The sequence below is a fragment of the Diadema setosum genome, chromosome 2 (assembly GCF_964275005.1).
Source record: "Diadema setosum chromosome 2, eeDiaSeto1, whole genome shotgun sequence".
NCBI classification, from domain to species: Eukaryota; Metazoa; Echinodermata; class Echinoidea; order Diadematoida; family Diadematidae; genus Diadema; species Diadema setosum.
In genome coordinates, this window is record NC_092686.1 from 34,444,040 (window position 1) to 34,467,655 (window position 23,616).

The 23,616-nt window shown below is 37.2% G+C and overlaps 1 protein-coding gene across 1 annotated transcript; it reads left to right on the forward strand.

Annotated features, from left to right (window-relative positions):
* The first annotated feature begins 3,217 nt into the window (after positions 1-3,217).
* On the forward strand, positions 3,218-16,586 carry LOC140246280 (proteasome subunit alpha type-5-like). Its single transcript, XM_072325745.1, has 9 exons — positions 3,218-3,323; positions 7,130-7,199; positions 8,098-8,164; positions 8,550-8,744; positions 9,888-9,995; positions 11,147-11,205; positions 12,026-12,128; positions 12,868-12,954; positions 14,638-16,586. Exons 2-9 carry the CDS (start codon positions 7,171-7,173, stop codon positions 14,713-14,715), a joined length of 726 nt encoding a protein of 241 aa, XP_072181846.1. The 5' UTR covers positions 3,218-3,323; positions 7,130-7,170; the 3' UTR covers positions 14,716-16,586.
* The last annotated feature ends 7,030 nt before the right edge of the window (positions 16,587-23,616 follow it).

Here is a 23,616-nt window from a genome sequence, read left to right on the forward strand (position 1 = left end):
CAGTGACGGGGCATTAAACTGCATATTACTTGAATATGAGACCGTTCTGAAGCAAATAATTTTCACACAACAGTAGATATATAATGTACTCTTAAATGAATCCCACAAGGATTGGAACAATCATCCCTCAGCATTCCCACTGATTCCCACTAATCGGTTGCTAGCCATCCCCTTTAAGTTCGTTAACGTTAGAGAACTTTTAAAGAAAAATCTTACACAACACAAAAAGTTATTCTATTGTCAGCCTTGACTTTATTGTTGTTGTTGTTGCTGCTGTTTAATCTTACAACTCCCTGTAGGCCTCCGCGAGCCCAAGCCTCTGTGCCTCACGTTCCCTAGTAAGGCCCTCTCGCTGTAATGGGCGAGCGAAGCGAGCCCAGCCGAGCGCGCAAGCGCAACCCCACTCAGCTGGGCTCTCTTTACCATACAGCGAGAGGGCCTTGACAAAAGGCTACACGTTCCCTGGTTATGACCACAGAACTCTTCTGTGGTTATGACCCAACATCTAATTTCTCTTCTCCCTTTTCCTGTCCACTTCGGTCTCTTCAAGCCATACCTTCCTCACGTATACGTCTATCTATTCTTCCTTTACAAAAGAGCTGCCTTGTGATTGCTAACACGGTTAATGTGAGTGTTGGATTAGTCTCTCTGTGTGTGTGTGTGTGTGTGTGTATTAACTCTGTCTTTTTTTCTATCTCTTAGGCAAATTGCCCAGTCTTATTTTTTATTTTTTTTTTAGTTTTGCAATTTGACTTTCTAGTTGGTTTTTTTTTTTCTTTTTTTGAGGGGACTGCATGCATATACAAGCTCTGCGTTTTAGCAGTCCCCTCCATTTCCAACAACTTTGTTTCGGACTTTACCATAAAGATAATAGCATTCATTTGGATCTCTGTTGACGATTACCTGTGTCTTTATTACATATTATTATGTTCATTACATTGTTTTACTGATTTTGTGACATCATTTGCACACCCAAACATTTTTCTTGTATGCTCAGTTTGTTGGAGATGAAATAAAACAACTTAAACTTGAACAACTTGAAATCAGGCAAAACCCGTATAACGTTCTCACTTCAGTCACTGCATCGGTTGTCATATATATACAGATATATATATATATATATATATATATATATATATATATATATATATATATATATATATATATACATACATATCCATACAATGCATACATACATATAAGTACATATAGGGTCTATTATGTACGTATATACATTATATACCCATGCACTTGTGATCTATAATCAAAACTTATACGCGGATTTGAGAAAAGCCCTGTGTCATTATCATAGTATCAAAGCTTTCCATTTTTAGACTCTATAGTTTTAGATTCTAGATCAGTATTATTCAGTGTAAACTCCCATTTTGTTTCATCTTCATCACCCTCGATTTTATGCATAAGAAAAAAGGCCCTTTATACATAATAGAAGGAACTTGCGACGATTTGTCTGGCGCCTATTGCCCGGGCGACTGTTGACAACCGCACCTCATGTCTGCAGATCAGTATGATATTCAGTGTAAACTTCCATTTGTTCTATCTTCATGAAACTCGATTTTGAGTATAAAGAAGCAGCTTAACGAGTTGTACTGGGAGAGCAGAGCGAATGTGCTATGTAGATGTCACGGTATCATCGATTTTTTTTTACGTTTTTATCAGGTCAATGATTTCCTGCCGATAAAATAACACCGTATTGTATATACGTAAAGGGTCTACAAAAAATCAAACTATATCATAAGCAGTGCTCCACTTTGTCAAAGTGAGGTCGGCCGAGTTGTGCACGATATTATTAGTGCCTGATCGAATTGATTAACATCATGACAATAACCCGACGATCACGACGTATTGTTGAAGTATTAGGCCAAAGTTAATGACACCATTATTGTATCAAGAATTGATTTGTATATGTTGATAAAAACAATAGGGGTACCTCTATATAAATTACATGAATTACTATGAACACGGTTTATGATTAAAAAAAGAGAAAATTTGCCTAAACAATCAAGTGGCGTGGATTCCGAAGACATTGCATGAGATTCGATGACATTTCACTGAAAAAAAAAAAAATCCGGTGTTATGAAACAGCGAGCTGGTGTTAAATTTCCGGTGCTCATTTGTGGATTAGGCCTAATACGTCCAGGTGTCACTTCAAAACATAAAACTAATGTGTAGATAGGTAATTTTTTACTGTTTTTCTTGTTGATTTTGAACTTCAAATAGACGAACTAGAACTTTCCGATAAAGTATTTGATTTAAAAAAAAAGTTGTAAACACATTCAAAACCAAAAAACAACAAACAAACAAACAACAAAAAACAAACAAACAAACTAAAAATGGGTTCCCCATTCGGGTACATGGTAGTCCTCTGGAAGAACATGACTCTCACTGAGATTGCCTTGAGTAAATGAGACAATATCACTGTTGTTGTTGCTGTTGTTATTATTATTATTATTATTATTATTATTATTCTTATTATTATTATTATTATTATTATTATTATTATTATTATTATCATCATCATCATCATCATCATCATTATTATTATCATCATATCATCATCATCATCATCATCGCCATCCCCATCACCATAAAATCATTGACCGATCGGTATAAAGTCAACCATCTGAAGTCAACTAGACAGAATTGAGTTTTCAGAGACTTATGATGAAAATGTTTGATTTCAGCTTTTTATGCAATAGAACAGGGGCCCAGAATTCAGAAAGAATGTCCAACATACAAATGGTTTCTTACAAGCATCAGGTTTGGATGCCATGGGGTTTGAATGCGCCGATTCATGAGACAGGTTGTAACTCACACAAAGTTGTGTCCTTCAATCATTCACGTCTTATCAATAAGAACTGTGGACATGTACCCCTCTGTCCGATCAAGCGCTCATTTTTATTGCCAATTTCTATTTCGAAGATGGGCGCAAAAGTTTAAAGGTCAGAAATGATTAACATAAGTGCAGTCGTTTTTATCTCCCTATGAGTGGCTCACATTCATGTTGCTCATGCTCAGTAATGTTTCATCCAGGATGTATGTCATTACGATCCGCAGGGTCGCTACATGAGTTCATACTATGTGAATTTGTCCATTATAATGTTCCCGTTAAATTGCAGAACCACACCCCGTGACGTCAAACTTACCTCGATCAAACAGCACCTAATACATATTCCCATCATACACCAGCTTCATGCTACTTCCTGTCAGCGACTGCTCAGCAGATTTTGTGATTCGGTGACGGCATAGAAATATCGAATTTTTGACTAAATATTGTCCGAGCAAGACTATACCTGCTACCCTGGGTAAGAAAATTGCTTTCCACTGTACTAGAGAAACTAGAGAAATACATTTGTTGTGATTGCAAAGGAATTTGGAAAGTTAAAAATCAAGAGAAAGAAAAGTGCAAGATTCATGTGGTCCCAGACACTGAAAAATTTGCAGGATCTTTCCTTCAACCGACGCAATGTGACAGCATCGTGGTTCTGATGTTAATTCTGCACTGCTTTTACTTGCATTAGGGGACTGAAAGGTTACTAGTATTCATTTCACAATCGTAGTACGTTTCTATCATCTTTAGATTTGCATGGTGTATTCTTATGTGCATTTATGACATAAAAAGCTGAGCAAAAAGCCATGGCCTAATATTGTTAGACACTGACCCAGTGACACTGACACTAACATTTTGTTAGAATTTTAGAAACAGAATCTAACAGTAAAAATAACACGTTAGTCACTGTTGATTTAAATTTATAGACGTCTAGACTCTATTTTAAATTAAGATTTACAGTTTAACAAGTTAAATTTACTTATTGTAGAATCTAGAGGATCTCCTTCCACGTAATGTTAGAGGGGGTCTAGCTAGTTTATCAAAGCAAAAGGGCTGCTCAAACATCAGAGAAAAAACACAACAAAACAAAACAAATCTCTACAACTTCGGTTGCCATGTATTTATTATGGAATAGATATTCTAGATCTAGACCTCTAGATCAAGTAAATTTACGAGTACAAATCTAGCTAGCGGCATGGTCAGATTTTGGCATGAACAGGTGTTTATTTAGGCCTATCTATGTGATGTGTAGACAGAAAGATCCGTCTGTCCGGAGGACTCTTTTATATTTTGCCATTAACGCTGTCCTCCGTAGACAGACGGAAGACCACGGAAGGTATCAGTACCCATTGCTGTGGGGATGTTCTTAACCACTGACTGTCTCTATGGAAAATTGGGTGAGGTACCTCACCCTTCTCGATTGCGTCTAATTCACGGCCCTAGGTCGGCAAATTTAATCTTGTATAGTGAAGTCAACTATTCAAGAATACACTACACTCACCAGATTAATGAATAATCCAACATTTTGGTAGAATTTTCAACGTAAAACACAGCCCGTTGCGTCATCACCTTCAAACTGCAGAAACATACAGTATAGCCAATCACATGCGAGGTAGTTTCTACGTGTTTTTTTTTCACTAAAACATGTACCTCGCATTTGATTGGCTTACCGATTCAAAATGGCGACTTACAGCTAGCGAATGGCGATGTTGCGATATGGATAAAAATTTCTGCGTTATAACCGAGTTACTGTGAGTATTTGGATTGCACAATGTGAGAAATTTACCCCAAATATTGCTGCATAATGTGTCATGTCATGTCAAACTTGTTTGAATGTAAAAAAGCTGTCTGAAATTTGGTTTATCGTAACGTTTGACCTGTGCGCGACTGCTCCCCACGCACAGGGGAGGGCATCAGTGACTTCAGTCTGTATACGGAGGGGATCCATGAAGCCAGACACAGTCTCCGCGGAACATTCCCCGACGGACATATACAGACCGATCTTTCGGTCAATATGCTGTGTTACTGTTGTTGACTGAACAAAAGGCGAAAGATTGATCAGTCTGTATCTTGTCGTGGGGGGATATATGCAGGGTGCTACATAACTTCTCTTTCTTTTTCTTTTTTCTTTTTTACCACTTGTCCAGTCAGGTAAGCAGATTTTGAAGTTGTTGCAGAACACTTGCCCGAGTGTGAATTTTACTTGCTCAAAAAGAAAGTCCAAAATTATAAGAAAGTGATATAGATCTAGACAAGCACTTGCAAGTCACAGACAGGCTTGATAAAACGCAACTGCTTGAATAAACAGCACACATTGATTCACACATTATAGTAAAAAAAGTTGGTTCAGTTGAATGTTGGTGTTGCATTGTGTTGTGGCTTCTTCACTTGAAAGTGCTGGAAGGTTGCTGAAATGAAAATCAAGTGTGTTTGAATCACTTAAAAGTTATCTTTGAACTTCTGTATGGTTGACTTGAAGGGGGAAAGTAAACAAAAAAAAAAAAAAAAGAAAGAAAGAAAGAAAAGATGACTTGATAACTTTTTGCTTGACAAATTCATTTTCACTTTCATGATTTTCACTTGCCCCGGGCAATCAGGCAAGTGCTCAATGTAGCACCTTGATATGTTATGCAGAGCTCAGAGACTACCGGTATGTCTGGTTTGATGGAAATCCTCCTATACAGACTGAAGGCTGTCATACTGGCTCCTTGTAGGTATAGGGGAGGATGTTCTAGCACGGAAACCGATTCACCATTGATCATTCATCAGCAAAATGCATAGAAGTGCATGCACAACTGTAGTGCGTGCATTTCTATATCACAGAACAGTAGAGTGGTGTGTTCTACATTTTTTGACTATCACCATGTTGTGTGTGAATGTAAGGAAGAGGACCGTTAAAATCCAAAATAGTTATTAAACTTCTCCGGACAGAGGGATTTTTCTGCCTGGGGTGTTCAACTTATGGCTTGCTTGTAGCAGCAACAACTATTTTGCCAAATGTTGCGATAGATTACAGACCTCTTTCTGCTGCCTGCATAAAGTACAAACCTGCTATTCATTTGAAATGACATTTATATTGAGATCATAGATGAGGTTACATGTTGCTATGGAACATTTTGATATTGTCGAGAACCTATAATGCAAGTGTTGTACCTCACTGTTACCCTGTTTTTGTCCCCGCCGAACGAGTTTGAGCAGGGGACTATGAAACGGGCTCCGTACGTGTGTGTGTCTGTGCATCCGTCCGTCCGTCCGTCCGTGCGTCCGTGTGTGATCAAAATGTTCAATTTGCTACTTCTCTGTCATTTATGAGCCAATTTTGATTCTGTTTGCTTTATATGATAGCACTACATGGGAGCTTTAAAACTTCTACACAGAATTTCAGTTGTGACCTTTGACCTTGACCTTTGACCTATATTGTACATTTTGCTACAAAATGCTACTCCTTCGCCATTTCTAACCCGATTTCGATTCCGTTTGCTTTATGTGATGGCACTAGGTGAGGGCTTCAAAATTTCTACACAGAATTTTGACCTTTGACCTCTTTGACCTCTTTGACCTTTGACCTTGATTTTTGACCTATATTGTACATTGGCTACAAAATGCTACTCCTTCGCCATTTCTAACCCGATTTCGATTCCGTTTGCTTTGATTGCACTAGGTGAGGGCTTCAAAACTTCCACATAGAATTTTGACCTTTGTCTTCTTTGTACATTGTACATTTTGCTACAAAATGCTACTCCTTTGCCATTTCTAAGCCGATTTCGATTCCGTTTGCTTTATATGATGGCACTAGTTGAGGGCTTCAAAACTTCTACACAGAATTTTGACCTTTGACTTCTTTGACCTTTGACCTTGATTTTTGACCTATATTGTGCATTTTGCTACAAAATGTTACTCCTTCGCAATTTCTAACCCGATTTCGATTCCATTTGCTTTATGTGATAGCACTAGGTGAGGGCTTCAAAACTTCTACACAGAATTTTGACCTTTGACTTCTTTGACCTTTGACCTTGATTTTTGACCTATATTGTACATTGGCTACAAAATGCTACTCCTTCGCCATTTCTAACCCAATTTCGATTCCATTTGCTTTATGTGATGGCACTAGGTGAGGGCTTCAAAACTTCTACACAGAATTTTGACCTTTGACTTCTTTGACCTTTGACCTTGATTTTTTACCTATATTGCACATTTTGTTACAAAATGCTACTTCCGGCAGGGACATATATTACGCACCGCGTAATTTCTACTTTTCCTTTTTTTTTGTTTCCTTTGCAGTGTATTTTCCTCGCAGAGACACAGACTAGATATACGTCATAATGTTCCAGACAAGATCCGAGTATGACAGGTCAGTTATCCCTCCTGCCCCCTCCTGTTCTCTCTCTCTCTCTCTCTCTGCTTTAACCCAGTCTATAGACCCCATCTAAATATGGATTAGCCCATGGGTTTTGGTCATCTTTTGTGACATACTAGAGCTCAAAATCGAGGCTTCTTTAAAACCAAGCAAATATCTGCCAACTGATGATTTCGGAAAGGAAATCGTATCCCATCAAGTTTTACTGCTCAAGCTTCATGGGTATTGCAATTTCAGACCAGAGAATTTACTGCCAGTGCCATATAAATGTGATGTCCATGTAACAGAGATGAAAAAATTAATTTGAGGTGCAGCAAATCTATGAAAGATTTCTGATTTAAACATGCATCACTATAGCAGGAGACAAAGTTCATATTAACACACCAAAACGTGACCACATTGTAAAATGATCTTCATTGTAACATGAAAAAGTTGATATCTCTGTTACAAGGACATCATGCAATTTGTTGACCCAACCTAATGGACTGACCCACATATCAAGATTAGAAACTCTTTTCTCTTGTTTCTCATCAGGTATAGAATACTGGAGGAAAGCACATCTTGAAAGCCATTGATATGAAAGATATGATTGCATTCGATGTTTTGGTTCCTTGATGATTTATTACTCGCTCCACTTTGCTTTCAGCTATTCAAACATAACATACATGTAATATGTATACTGCAGAAGCTACATATTGCAATTATTTGCCTATTATATCAGTGTTTATGTGGTCATGCTGACGTCTTACCATTATCACGTAATATTCTGAAGTCAGAAATCAAGAGACAGGCAATGGATTTGGTATTCACCGTTGTTTTTGCACTCATGCCATGTAAAATTTTGTTTTCTCAAAAACGAGTATTGCTCTTTTCTGTGTGAATTTTGACGTAGGGGAGTCAACACATTTTCTCCAGAGGGTCGTCTGTTCCAAGTTGAATATGCTATTGAAGCCATCAAGGTATGTATGGCATCATCAGTGTGAATAGCAATTTACTGATCTAGTGTGGTTTTAGTTTTGAGGAGGAAAGGAAAGTCCGGATGAATTATGTTGTTTCATTGATTCTATCTACTGAATCAGAAAATTTCAGTTTTAAGACACATGATTCTATCACAAAGTTATGCATGCATTCACTAGTTCAGGCATTAACGGTATGTGTCGTGTTTAGTCTTTTTAATTACTTTAGGTTAGTGTTGTGACATCTGTGTTTAAAACAGAATGAAATGCTACTCAGAAGGCAATCTTTTATGTCTTCATTGGTCCATATCACTGTTTTTGTGAATGAAGTATTTCCCAAGAGTGATATATTTTCATTTTATTACTCCTCGTCTCATGGTGATGCCAGCTCGGTTCTACAGCCATTGGCATCAGGACGACGGAGGGCGTGGTCCTGGCGGTAGAGAAGCGAGTCACATCCCCTCTGATGGAGGCCACCAGTATAGAGAAAATTGTGGAGATCGACAGCCACATCGGGTGTGCCATGAGTGGGCTGATTGCCGACTCGAGAACGATGATCGACAAGGCAAGAGTAGAGGCACAGGTATGGATGATGGATGCTGTAACGCTGTAAATGGCACATATTTAGCGACTCTAATTTTTCGCGAATCGGGACTTCCCGACGATTTCGCGAGTGGGTAGATTTGTGATCATGGAGCACAGTACATGTACTGAATGGAGAAATGTTTGCGTGCACATCACGATCTTGTCGGGATCAGAGTTAATATTTTCATGTGTCTTTAAATTTGTGAAGATCACCTGACTTGCAAAATTTGCGAAAATGAAAACCTTGCGAAATATTCAGTGTATAGAGTAGATCTTTTGAGTGAGAGACTTGTTTCGGTGTACAGCGATGGAAAGTAAAAGTGTGTCATCTGTGAGATAATTTGCAGAGAAAGATGGAAAAAAAAAGGATATGAGGATAAAAAGAAGGAAATATTAGTATTTGGGGTTTCTTTTTTCCCCCTCATGAATGGAAATTAAGGAATTGTTAGTCGCACAAGAGAGAAAAGAAAAGATAGAACGAGACATTTATGCATTTTTTTCCAAGTTTATTGAGTCTCTGCCACGAACTGGCTTCAGCTCAGGTGATAGTGCAACCACCTTGAAAGCAGTAAGGCGGGTAATGGGTTCAAATCCCAGATAGTTCTTCTCTTCATTGTGCTCTTTAGATATACAGCTCCATCACGCTTATAATGTGAAAAGCTGTGAGAGCACAATCTCTATGTATAGTATCTCGATAATATGACTCCATCTCTTTGTCTGGTAAGAATTGGTCGTCTTGTTTCTTGTCCTTGTGCTTATTTTCAAATCATCTAAATTTGTCTAATTATCCATGTATATTTCTACCTATTTGTCAATCTAGTCTATCAAGTCTTTGAATTCTGTTCTTGTCTTGATGAACTGGAAACTCAATATATATTCATACTTCACATATATGTTGTGTAATATGCGCAGTATGATGTATATGATGTGCATTTATTTCCAGTTGTGGGTTAGAAGACCTTCTAATTCGGCATTGATTTCTTTAAGTTCTTGATATGGTTGAGACACCTCATTGCATAGCATGACATGAAACAATTGAAAATGAACTGTGATACAGCCTGTAACTGGCATCTTATTGATGGGTTGAGACAAAGATGAAAAAGATATGTAACCTGTGTTTTTCTTGTTGTCCTCGTTTCAGAGTCACTGGTTTACATACAACGAGAAGATGTCGGTGGAGAGTGTGACCCAGGCGGTGTCAAACCTGGCGCTTCAGTTCGGTGACGATGAGGCGGGTGTTGGTGCAATGGTGAGTCTGCAGTGTCCAGTGTCATTTGTTCAGAGACAGAAATGTTATCTAGCCATGGTCATCATAACATACCAGCAATTCTTGTGTCTAAGGCACACTCAGGTGAAAGATGTGCTCTGGGGAAAGGCTCGTACATAACCTTTGATCTTAAAGGGACTGTACAGTACTGGTTGAGGTGGTGATTCATGCTTTGAACATTCCTAAGTGAGATAAAGAAAAGCCTCTTGTGAAATATGAAAGAGCAGGTAATTTTAGGAAGGATTCAACGTTTATTTGATGAAAATTGTTTTTTAAATGGCTGAGATATCCCAAAAAGTGCTAATAATAAAAGGCGACATGCCACAACTTTATTAGGATCTCTTTGTTTTACCTTGTTTTTGGATATCTCAGCCATTTCAAAACCGATTTTCATCGAATAAGCTTTTGATACCCCTTAGAACTGCATGCTCTTTGACATCTCTCGAGTGGTTTCTGAATATCTCGCAAAACGTTAAAAGCTAAATCCTCACCTCGACCAGAACTGTACACACCCTTTAATAAAAAGGATAAAATGAAATTGTAGTTCTATTAGCTAATTGTGCTCTTACTGCAAAGTAACATCTGTAATGTTCAGCTAAGAAATATGATGATAAAAGCACAAGGCTTTGTACTCTCCTTGAAAAAGTACTACAACTGTAATATTTCACAAATGAATGTGCAATAGATTGCCTACAAGTCCAATACAGTAGAACCAAGTGAAGTGCATTTGCATGTATATATTTAGTAGTTGTGATAGACTTCTGTCAGTAATCACAATATGCAGGGATGTTCAAACCGGGAGAGGTAAACAGACAGTGTTAAGTACTTCTGCAAAGTTATCTATTATCTTTTATTGGATGTGTGTGATGTATTTGCCACGGTACATCCAGTGAGATATGCTCCTGAGTTTAAATGCTTATGAACCAAACCTTATAGAAGTTCAGTTGTAAAGTGTTCCAGGCATCACATGAGAATCTTCAATACTATTCAAGGGCATGACAGAATGTTGCCCTGTACTTCTTTGGACCCTTGTACTTATTGTGGTAATGCTGTTTATCAGATTGATGAGAAGGAGATGAAAGTTTCTGCAGCTGCAGATGTTCATTCCTTTTCCTTTTGATTTCCCATACCAGAGCCGTCCATTTGGAGTTGCATTGCTGTTTGCCGGTATTGATCAGAATGGCCCGGTATTGTAAGTATTAAACAAGTCTCATTTCATTAGAGTGTTGCTGTGAAGTAATTTTTAGCTACATTCCACTAATAGTCCTTTTTGCTTTCATTTGCAAACAAACAAACAAACAAACAAACAAACAATGTATCAAACTCAATAACCAGAATTCACAAATGTAAGTAAAATTTAGTCTGTTAGTCATGCCTATTTCAACTGTGCTTATGCCCAGAACATATTGCTTTGTGAAAATATGTCCAATAATGAATGCACTCTGACATACCCTTGTGAAAGTTGTGCCATGTGATTTGGTTTATGGACTATTAAAATTTAAGCTATGGACTTTATTTTGACTACCCTTGTGAATGTTGGGCCAATGTGTTTATAAGGACTAGTATGACTCAAGGAGTCATGGGTCAGAAAGCACTGTGTCTTGCAATTCTTACCCCTCCCCCACTGAAAAAAAAAGTAGAAAAAAAAAGTGATTAAGTTGATGGGGGGGGGGGGGGAAGAGGGCTGACTGCGTACCATGTACACAGTCTTCAAGAAAAGATATTGTAAAAACTGTATTACACAGAGAATGGTGCTGCAGGGAAGGCTCATGAGTGATCCAGTATTAAAGTGTATTGGATGACACCAAGATGGTGAAACACATTGTAGCAAGTACCAGGTACTTGGGGATGACCCATTTTGATGTGATGAAAGGCCAGTGACCTGCTGCAGACGAGAACAGCGCCCCCAGCAAGAACTTGCCATGACATTTCTGTTTGTACGGCACCTTTCCTGGCTGGTTGGTAGTGTGTTCTAATGCCTCCATGCTGGTGCTATTTCTACCTCCAATCAGATACCACATGGACCCATCGGGGACATTCCTGCAGTTCGACGCGAAGGCCATCGGGTCGGGGTCGGAAGGGGCCCAGTCGCAGCTGCAAGAACTCTACCACAAGGTGAGACGTGAGCTAGGAGGATGGATAGGGTTGGGAGAAGGATTGGCTGGGAGGAGGATGGAAAGATGGGATGGTATTCTGGCTGTGTGACAATGCAGAGGAAGAAGCTACATGTTTTTGGTTGATTCGGCAAACTGACTAACACAGAAAGTCAGTGATACTGTAAAATGAGGAACGTTCACATTCATTTTTATTTCGCGAATTTTGCGAGAGCCAACATTTGCGAATTTAAAATGCATGTGAAAGTTCTTGCCTACGCTATTTTTATTGAATGCCAGTGGCAATTTGCGAATACATGTATTTCATGTGAGAAAGGCTGTCGGCTCCAATTTGCAATATTTTCATGCCGCAAATATATTGTGTTTTACAGTATACAGTACAACCAAGTCAAATATGTATTTGAGAAATCTGATGCTCAATGGATTTCTTCCATGTTGTACGGGGTTACTGGAGAATGTGAAGCGACAGTCAGAAATGTTGCCTGAAATATAGCTTTTGCAAATGGTTCATTGTTCCTCTTTGAGTCATGTCTAAGTTAAAGAGGGATATTTATTGTTTAGAGATGAATAGAAATATTGACAGACAAACAGACAGAAAGAGAGAGAGAGAAAAAAAAAAAAGTTGTCTGAGATGGACTATTACCTGAGTGAACAAATGAATGGATAAGTTGTGATTCATCATTCATGAGTTAGAATAACAATGTTTTCTGGTCTATGCTTTCTGTTCTTGTGTTACCCAGTCAATGACACTAAAAGAAGCCTCGAAGGAGGCCCTCGTTGTTCTCAAGCAAGTCATGGAGGAGAAGCTAAGTTCAACAAATGTAGAGGTGAGTGTCCTGTGCTGTTTGATCAGCAGCATACAGTCAAATCTCCCTGAAATAGCTCGCTAAGAGATAAAAAAAACTGACCATTGTGGATGAGATGCTAAGACAGGACTGTTAGAAATAAGATGAGGTTATAGAGGTTTTCTTTTATTTTATATCTTACTCCCTGTGAATAAGATCATATGCTTAATCTGTATTATAATGAACACCAAGTGAAAATGAAGGAACTAGATAGTTCCATGTGGCATAAATTTACAGACAACCATTTGTTGGTGTCTTGCTTTATTGTTTAAGCTTCAGTATACAGCTGTGTTTGCTTTGATGTATTTTATCAGTTGGAAGTACTGTCATAAATTCATCTTCTATTGTTAGGAATCTTGGAGTGTGTTTTGACACACATCTGAACATGGAAGCACACATCACAAATGTGTGTACATCATCATACCATATGATATCAATTTTAGATGTATCAGGAAATATTTTGATGAGAATAGTGTGAAAATGATCATCCAAGCATGTATTGTTAGTAAACTGGATTATTGTAATGGGTTATTATATGGACTCCCTGATTCTCAAGTTGGGCGCCTGCAGTGAGTCCAAAACTCCTGCGCAAGGCTTATCTGTAACAAACCCAGGTTCTCAAGGATTACTCCTCCTCTGAAAGACCTACACTGGCTTCCGATTTATAAACAAAATATTGTTTAAGATTTTGTTGATTGTATGTAAGTCACTCATCGGTCAAGCTCCCAGTTACATATCTGAATTATTAGTACTTAAATCTCATAGACATACTCATAATTTGCGCAGTTCCAAGGACACTCTTCTTTTACAAATTCCAACAAGTAAAACAAATGTAACATTGGGAGACAGAGCATTTGCCTGTGCAGCTCCCAAACTCTGGAATGACCTACCATTAGAAGTCCAGAAATCCCCAACTGTAGCAGTTTTTAAATCACGACTCAAAACACATCTTTTCATTTAACTATTCATTATCATCAAGCACATTAGACGCTTTTGCAGCGCAGAAGAATATATGTCTATCTGTTTTGCCCTTTATAAATTGATATATTATTATTATATATATAGTTTTTTTTTTTTTTTTTTTTTTGAGGGATCTTCATATCTGTCCTTGCCTTGTTTAGTTTTTAGCTATGAAAGATTAATGATATTTTTTGTGCATTTTATCCACCAACATTTCCCTTTTTTGTTTACCAAGTCAGCTTTTGATTGTATATCTTGCTTCTAGCATAACATGATCTAAGTTCCCAACATGAACACTTACATACTTTTATATGAATAGGCAACAAAATACAGGGCAATGTATGACTAATCAATTCATGTTTATGTGCCTGCATGTCTTGTAGTATTAATACACTTTGCATGTTGTTTAGAATACATTTTGCTTGAGGTCTACAGATCATTATATTTGATATGCTTCTTTTAAAATATCAGTTGATATTGCCTATATTACCTTGTGAATCTTCTGTTGTCTTTTTTCTTTTTTTTTGAACTGAAATGTCTTGATAATCATAACATTGACATGTTAAGTATGTATGTTAAGTATGTTAATCATAACATTGACATGTTAAGTATGCCCTCTGTTATTAATCATACCATTGACATGTTAAGTATGCCCTCTGATACACTATAAATATCTTTTCTTTTTCTTTTTTTTCTCTCTTACAGGTTGCAACAGTCACCCCTGAAAAGAATTTCCAGATGTTCTCTAAAGAAGACATTGAGGCAATCATAGCACAGATGTAGTAGGACCTCTTTGTAGAGTATTCATTTTCATTATCATTTGTACTCATTTTCATTCTCCTCTTGTAATTCTCAACTTGTAAAATGTTGTCACACATCAATGTGATTTGGACCTCACTCTATGAAGAATCTTTGTAGGGGTTACGGATCGTCCATGAGGCCTCGTTGAATCTTTTACTCGCAGCAAAGTGGTAGGTTGGGACTCAATGTGAGTGATGAGTTTGAATGGGATGACATTAGATATACACAGGACTGAATGCCTGCACCCAGGCTGCATGCTCCTATTGTGTCACCTCTCACAACTGTCGCAGCCCCTCTCCTCTCCCCCACCCAGCAACAAGAATTTGGAATCTAGATACTCTCAGGATCATAAAAAGTATAGAGTTGTATGTATGTGACCTGGTGTAAATACGCATACGTGTGACCATCAAAAATGTGAGACATTACTAAATATTTACTTGTGCACACAAAACTTTGAATCAAGTTGCTTTTCAAGCCGTTCTCAGACTTGTCATAACTTTGCCTGCCAGCAGTCATGTGTAGACCCTCCTTAAAAGAGATGTTCAAGGTCACAACGCTAAACTGCACCACAAAAAGTCTGAGGTCTACTGTATGATATCAGTAGCAATTCCTTCTTGAAACATTTGAAGGAGGGGTTAAATTGGAGTGATGAGGAGGTTCTGGTTGTATTTGAACCATGTAAGGATTTTGTTTTGTTTTTTATTGTTTCTTTAGTTTTCTTTTATTTCCCCTTTTTTTCTGTTACTTGAAACTTGTCTGGTCCATGTTCTATATCTGTAAAGACTCATAGCAATATTCTAAAAGATATAAAGACTTAAAGGCCAGTGAAACAAACTCTTCCCCAATTGATGCCCTGCTTTGGTGTTACAAAAATACAACTACAGCAGGGATGATTTCTTACCAGATCAAGAACATAATTATTGCATTGCAGATAGGTCTGGCTTGCAATGTTATCTAGACATGATACTGAGTATTCAGTTCTATGTTCTGCCCTCCAGAGTGGATGCAGCATCTACTGTTGGGAGACACATGTTTTGACATGCATTTTGGTAACTTTTTGAAAAGGGATATATGCATTTAGCCTTTTCTAGACATACAGCTGCAAGAAGAGAACTAAGTTTGATCGTTCGATAAGCAATCTTATTGCACTTTTCTTGATAAGCATGCAAATTTTTCATCGCCACCCAATGAAAAAAGAAGAGAACTAACTAGTGTTTTCAGCATGCTTTATAATTTCTGAAGCCCAGTAATCCATTGTGGCAGGAAGTACTATATGCTCTACATGGTTGTAGTAAATTGATAGGTTATGGAGGTTACTTTGGACTTGACCAAAGCTTGTCACCCCACCTCCAAAGTGAGGACATCACCACAGACACATGAAGATGAATTTTCTGAATGGACCAACAATAAATGAAAGTAATCACAGCATTCTCTTGTGTAGATGCCAAAGAAGCAGAAGGTGATAACTCCATGGACATAGTGCTGTGTTGGTTCTGATGTACAAATGATGCCTGTCATATTAACTCCATGGCATATTTTACATTGTGGTATTTCTCCACATTTTTTTTTTCACTCCCCACTTGTCAGACTATGAGACGAGTGACCTCGAAAAATCTTTGACCGCACTGACCCTTGGCTTGTTGCTGACTGTTGCCTACCTCTGGAGGTCAAAACCCACTTCAGTTCTGAATGAATCAAGTTGAAAACTTGTAGTCGAGTGTTGTAACATAATTTTCGTGTACATATTATTTTCGTACAACGGTTGTTAAACTTCGCGATGCATTCTTGATGTATGTTCGGACTCGTGTGTAGGACTTGCTTTCAATTAAAGTCGGAAAGTGACTTGGAAAGTGTATCCCCACTTTCGTTTATAACATTTGTGAGATGCTTCATGTTGTGTTGAAATGAAATTTTAGGACAGGTACTTTGAATATTGACCAAATACTCGTTTTTGTGTGTTTGTGTGTGTTTGTGTGTTTTTGGATGTAAATATATCATGCAAAATGAAACCAAAATTTTTGATGAAGGAAAAATATACTAAATATTGTAAACCATGCTGCTCGGCAACTCTAGAACAAGCTCTCTCACAGTTAGCTATACACATACTTTTCATCAGAAACAAACCCTTACGTGTAGGATGCAAAATCCACAAACAAACAAACAAGACGGATGTTTTCCATTCTTTACTTGATCCTTTAATACATGCACATGCTATCATTACTCATTTACAGCATATGCTAATAATATCATAAACCAGGTTTTCTCTTATCTGCTTTTTTGAGATCTGTGTAATTACTTTCAGTACAGCGTAAAGCTGTACCTGACCCGTTCACATTAGTATTACTTCTCAAATACAATGTATGATGTGAAGTTCTGAGAAGTTCTAAGAACAGAACCTCCCGACTCTTCTCGTGAAGTCTGAATTACATAAGGTGATGATTATATCGTTATTCAAGCAATAAATTCTCATCCGGTTCTAAGATGTACATACAAGGTTCTCTCCAACATGAAGAAAGTGTGTATATGAAAAATACACTATGGTACAGAAATTACCAAGATATGCAAATAGAGAATGTGTTGTAACATTGACTTCAGTTGTTGTTTTTCCCAATCAATAATTTGGTACATGTATATTCAACCCATATAATAAGGCAAACTGCTGAAAAAACAAAAATATACACACACAAATAGTGAAGTGGAAGTTTTCAAAAGGACAAGAAACTGAATTCATGACCTAATTGGGTTAAAGCTGACATACAACAGACTTACTATGATGAGCAATGAAGTCTGTAAGCTCCGACCTTTTTTTTTTTTTTTTTAAGTTCACTTTGTGCATACTGCTTCAACGTATCAGGCTGGTGTACTGACCTTACTATCTCTTCTCTACTTCGTCAGGTTATACAGCCATCATTCCTATGTAACAGAAGCCAAAGCATTTGTGTAACTTTTTAAATCAGATTGCTGTTAAATGTACTTTACCTAGTCCCTTTTTTAGTTGGTCTCACAACTATTACTGTACAGACAAAGTAGACTTGTCAGGCTCAAGGAGGCCCATATTTTGAAAGTAACATTTAGCAAACATTTCAACTTTGATAATATTTTGTGAACAAAGGAGAAGATGAATTCTGAGTAATAGGTTGTCCTGCATACCAAGATATATCACATTTGTACCACAAAAAAAAACCAACAACACAAGACTGACAAAGCATTTTGTATGGATAGATATACAGACTACTGTAAAAGTGGATATTTTCGCGTGACCAATTTTTCGCGCTCGGCCCAGTAAGAAGAGTTTCGCGCGTTTTTAATTCCACGGAATCAATACAGTAAGTACGGGAACATGTGGCAAGCAAAAATATTTGCATGCTTTTATTTTAGTGCTAGTTTATGGTTGCGCGAAATGCGTGAAAATTTCAACATCGCGAAAATTTCCACTTTTACAGTATGCAATACCATTCATTATTGGTAGTGTGGCAGCCCTGTACAGAGCAACATTTCATCGCCAAACCCATACTGCAGGTTTTAAAGGAGAACTCTGGATGATTTTCAAACTTTTACATTGGAACAACAAAAAATTGGTTATACTGGGTACAGAGTTTTAGAATTTATAGTGATTGGGATAAGGAATAAGAATGTTTTCAAAATTCATAACAAATCTCAATAAACAAGGATGACATCAGAGCAGCTTCACATAATTACAGAATGCATGAGTGGGGGCTCAATGAAGCAGAACAAAAGGAGAAAGCATGCATAAATTCTTCTTGTTAAGTAATCAGTATTGTAATGGAATAATATTGCTACATTTCTGAAATATGTGAGCCTCTTACTGATGCACTCTTACGATGAGCCCCCCATTCATGCACTCTCATGGTGAAGCTCCTATGTCATCATCCTCGTTCAGTGTTGATTTGTTTTGGGTTTTTCAGAGTATCGGTTTCTCCGCTCAAGGACCACAATCAATTCCGCAAATCTAAACATGGATCTGTCATTTCATGATGTGAAATTATGAAAACTGTCTGAACTTCCCCTTTAAAGAAAAGTTGTATGGACCTGGAATACACACAAACTACCACAGAGAGCAATCTAAGACTCGATGACTTTTTAATACATATCAGAAGCATTTATCTACGGGTGCTTTGAAAGGGATACAGGATTATTGAAGGATCAGTCGCGATTCAAGCACTCAGCCTCACTTTATTCAATGGCACAGATTTTCTTAGTTCAATTTACTATTTGCAGTTTCTGAAAAGGAGCATTTCAGTTTGGTATCTACCAGGATGGTCCGAGAGGTCAAGGGGGTTCAAAGTTGACACTTCCCCAACCTAAATTCATTTCATTACAGCATTCATTTCTTTTAATGTGGGCAATTTTCATATACAAAAAAAAAAAAAAGAGGAAAAAGAGCTAAACTCTCTTGTTTAAAGAAACACAAATATGGGCAGGAGTATTGGACTATAGTTAACTCTCAGCCTAGTCTTTGTCGACGGCTCCAAGCAAGAAAGCGGGAGCTTACAAATGCATGCAAGCATTTGCCTTCCTTATGTGGACATACGACATCCATGCAGGGATATGACTCTCTTTGACATGTACTATTGTGCCTTTACATTTTGATTGCTTGTTTGTTGTTGTTGTTTTTAAACAATAACAATTATCTCATGCTGCATGTCATCACTTTACATATTTGGCTATTTAGGAGCCAGAGCAATACAGAGAATTACTGTGAGAAAGACCATAGATTCATATCCATTCTAGACATATCCTCCTGCTGGATCATATCTGGGAACATACAAGTATATGTGGCATATGCCGTATATTTCACAGTACACCCGTATTACTACTTGTCGCGAATCTTTAAGATTCCACTGATATTCACAAAATTATGAAAAATTAAAAAATATTGCATCCTGCAAACACAAATGTGCTGTATATCATTTCAAACACTGGAAATCATAACTTTCTTTTTCCTGAAAAGGGAAAATACACTGTAATTTTATTCATTATTATGTCACGTGTTTCACAGTCACAAGATCAACCACACTTAAATATACCAAGGAAATATATGTTGTATACACAGCCATTCTGCATACATATGCAGCAGATGCATTTCCATTTGAATGCAGCAGATGCATTTTCATTTGAATGCATCTTTTGACCAGTCTTTCTTAACCAGTCTTGCTACCAGCCTCTGAAGCTTGTTTCAGTTCATCTTACACATGGCTATTTCAGGTTGGTCTCAAAGGTCAAAGGATCAAAAGTACATGTACTTCTACTTGCAACTTTGTAATATAACACTGACCAACATCACAGCATGTACACTTCCATTCCTCTTGCTACCATTGACAATAAGGCATGTAAACTGAAGGAAAATGCTCTCTCTCTGGCCAAGCTACAATGCATCTGGGTCATGTCAAATACAAAAAAAAAAAGTAAGAAGACTTGCTTACTGAGGTCACTTACAATTCATGCAACCATAACACCAGGGAGGTAGCAACATTAGAGTTACTCAACTGTTGCCGTGGCAACTCATCATCATCATCATCATCATCAATTACTGTTTAATCAAATCACAAAGTATGTCATCCTGCTTCTAACAGGGAAATACAAATGGGTTATCCATATGTGTCTACTTATGTAGTAGGAATAAAGTGAACTGTTTGTGGTACAATTCATCTCCATGATTACATACGACACAAGGAAAAGGACTGCCAGAGAATCCCATGATCTAATACATGTTGCCAATTTGAGGCGTGCACTTTGTCTTTTCTGATTAAAGGTAAAATGAAAATGCATTATCATCACTGGGATGCACAAAAACAGACTCACATTACCTTTTTTTCTGTCACTAGCAATACATGTCCTCCACCATATCCTCCTAAAATTCTTTTGATTATCATGGTTGACGTCTATTCTGAATTTCTTCCTCGCGAAGTCTGCTCAATATAAAAAAAATGTAAAGTATGTAAAGATACTGCCCATTTATCTGCAATTGTAGCACCTCGACATGATTTAATTCCACATTGAAATACAACACATGCTGCCTATCTACTCAAAGAAAGTTGCTTTAAAAAGAACTCTGTCTAAAGAGGAGTTGTTATAATCATTAGCCATATACCCACACTCATGTTAACCCGTTCCGTATGGGAACCTGGTGGTCTGCGTACTGTAAAAGTGGAAATTTTCGCGGTGTTGAAATTTTCGCGCATTTTGTGCAACCAGAAACTAGCGCGAAAATAAAAGCACGAGAATATTTTTGCTTGCCATATATTCCTGTGCGTGATGTCTTGATTCCGCGGAATTAAAAACATACAAAACTCTTCTTACCCGGCCAAGCGCGAAAAATTACTCGCGCGAAAATATCCACTTTTACAGTAATAAGTCTATGAGGCATTTCAGAGTTCAGTATGGAATGGGTTAATTTGTGCACTCTCTCCATATGCTGTACTCAACTTTTCAGCACCATTTTTCAATGATCTTATTTTGTATTTTTAGGTATGCACAATACAACCTGTGTCTTCTGGTGCCATGCTGTCTTCTCAGCTTACATGCATGCATCTATACCTACTTCAGCAAACCACAGTATTTTTGTTGAAGGAAATTTGAACTGGAATGGGTGTGATTAACTCTCGCAGGGTTATAGCCACAAGTGCAACAAAGAGCAATCCCAGTGCACTAAATAAAAAGCAGGCAAAAGACTATATGAAATAAAAATAAAAATATGAAACAATAAAAAAACACAACAAAAACACAGAAAATATGAAAACATGCTCAACAATACAAAGTCCATATTTTTTTTTTTATACACACATATATAAATATTGCCTTGATTCACTGCAAACATTTGATTGGTTTAATATCATAAAAAAAGACCAAGCAAAATATACATATATTCGGATATATTCAAAGCACTATTACCCTGTCTTAATCGGAGGTTGAAAAAAAAGAAAAAAAGTCAAATGGGAAATTACAATCACATACCATGACCGGTGTAAGACTGGTGATTAAAGAAAGAAATATTATTCATGTCGTTTTTTTTCTTTTCTTTTTACTTCTATTCAGTTTTTCTTGTCTGTGTGTAACAGTGAACATAATTAACAGTCCATCCAAGCAATTACTATGTTTAGACATAAACTGACTTTGCGGGCACAGAAATCCTGCATAAGTGGACATTTTGCATGATAGATATGAACAAATTCATCTCTTTTTTTTTTATAGTGTTCTTGCATGAAATGTAAACACAAATAAGGCCATTTCTATTTTTTTTTTTCCTCCCAAGAGTTGTTCCCCTTTCAACAATGAAGCTCAGGTATTAATTACGGTGAGACACTTCTACAAGCATGTTGCTGGTATTCTCATATGTCACTGCACATACAGATGTAGCACATACATCAACAAGTTGAAATGAACACATTTTAATTGCCCTCATTGCCATATTTTACAAGAGAAATAGGGAAAAGCAAGAATACGAAAGCTCAATATTTTGGGAGACTGAAGGTGTCACACATGTTTGTGTTCCATAGAAAAATTGTATCTACTTGCTATCAAATGACATGTTTCAAAGGATTCTACCAGACTAGCACATGCGGGATAATACATTAATACCTTTCTTGACAGGCACAAAATAGGTACACATGCATATACACATATTCTTGATCGGGTATGCAGCTATACAGATGCTATACAGTATTCAACATTGTAGTCTAAAAGTGGCATTCATCCTATTCTCATTAAGTCACAGTCTAAACAAGTACAGTGGGAAACTTAGAATTCCTACCACCACAATCACTGTAGAAATGTAGAAACAGGGTGGAAATGTTCTGATTTTCAAAACGTCATTCAGTCCATCTATCTTACATACCATAATCCATCTAACACACATGGGAATTCCCTGGGATGGTAGGATACTTACAACTGTCTTCATATGATCCTCGTATAACACAACATTCCTTTTAGAACATACCAGCCACTCATTGCAATTTTACTTCATCACAAGTATAACTAATTCCATGCCTCGATCAATACATCCAAACTCCAGCGGGTGATACTCTCTTCTTTGATTGGACAGAACAGTAAATGTTTTTACATAACTTGCACATGCTCCATTAAAGTGATAACTAATCCCCCTTTTGTCTTACAATATATGAACAAAATTATACTGCATGAAATACCAATTTGACACAAAAGGTCTTTGACAACAACTCACAAAGATAAATGATTCAATTCTTGAAATGTGTAAAATATTTGCACCTAAAACCAGAATGTGTTGGGTATTAGCAGAAATCACATTACAATGACTCTCATTTCTTCTGCTTTATTGTTCTTCCATTAGAGCACATGATCATTGTTAATAGCTCACCAAACATGTTCGTTTTTCTTTAACTTTCAGTACTCCCTATGCCATATGCTTTACACCTTTTAATTTTTGTGGGGTTTTTTGTGTTTTTTTTTTTTTTTCAGAAATAGTGGTTTCAATAACAGAAATGCAGAATTGTATGCAAACTGCAAATTGTTTCTAAGGGCGGAAAAGATTGTTAACTTTTCTCTTGAAATGGTATACTTTATTTCTCAACTTAGTCACTGTGGTTCTCTTTCATGAATTCAACCAATTGCAGAACTGTTTTATGAAGTCTCTATTAGCAAAATATATGGCATACACAGCAATTTCCCTCCATGATTTGACAAACGATACATGAACACGGTTGGGACTGATATCCGACTGCAATACAAAGCGGAACTATGAACAAGGGGACAAAAACACACACACACATACACATAAACACACCTAAGAACATCAACATACAGAAAATGAACAGAATACAATACTGTTAAAGATTTCATTTAACTTTCGCATCATTTCTAGCTGATACAAACGGGGACGGCATTCTA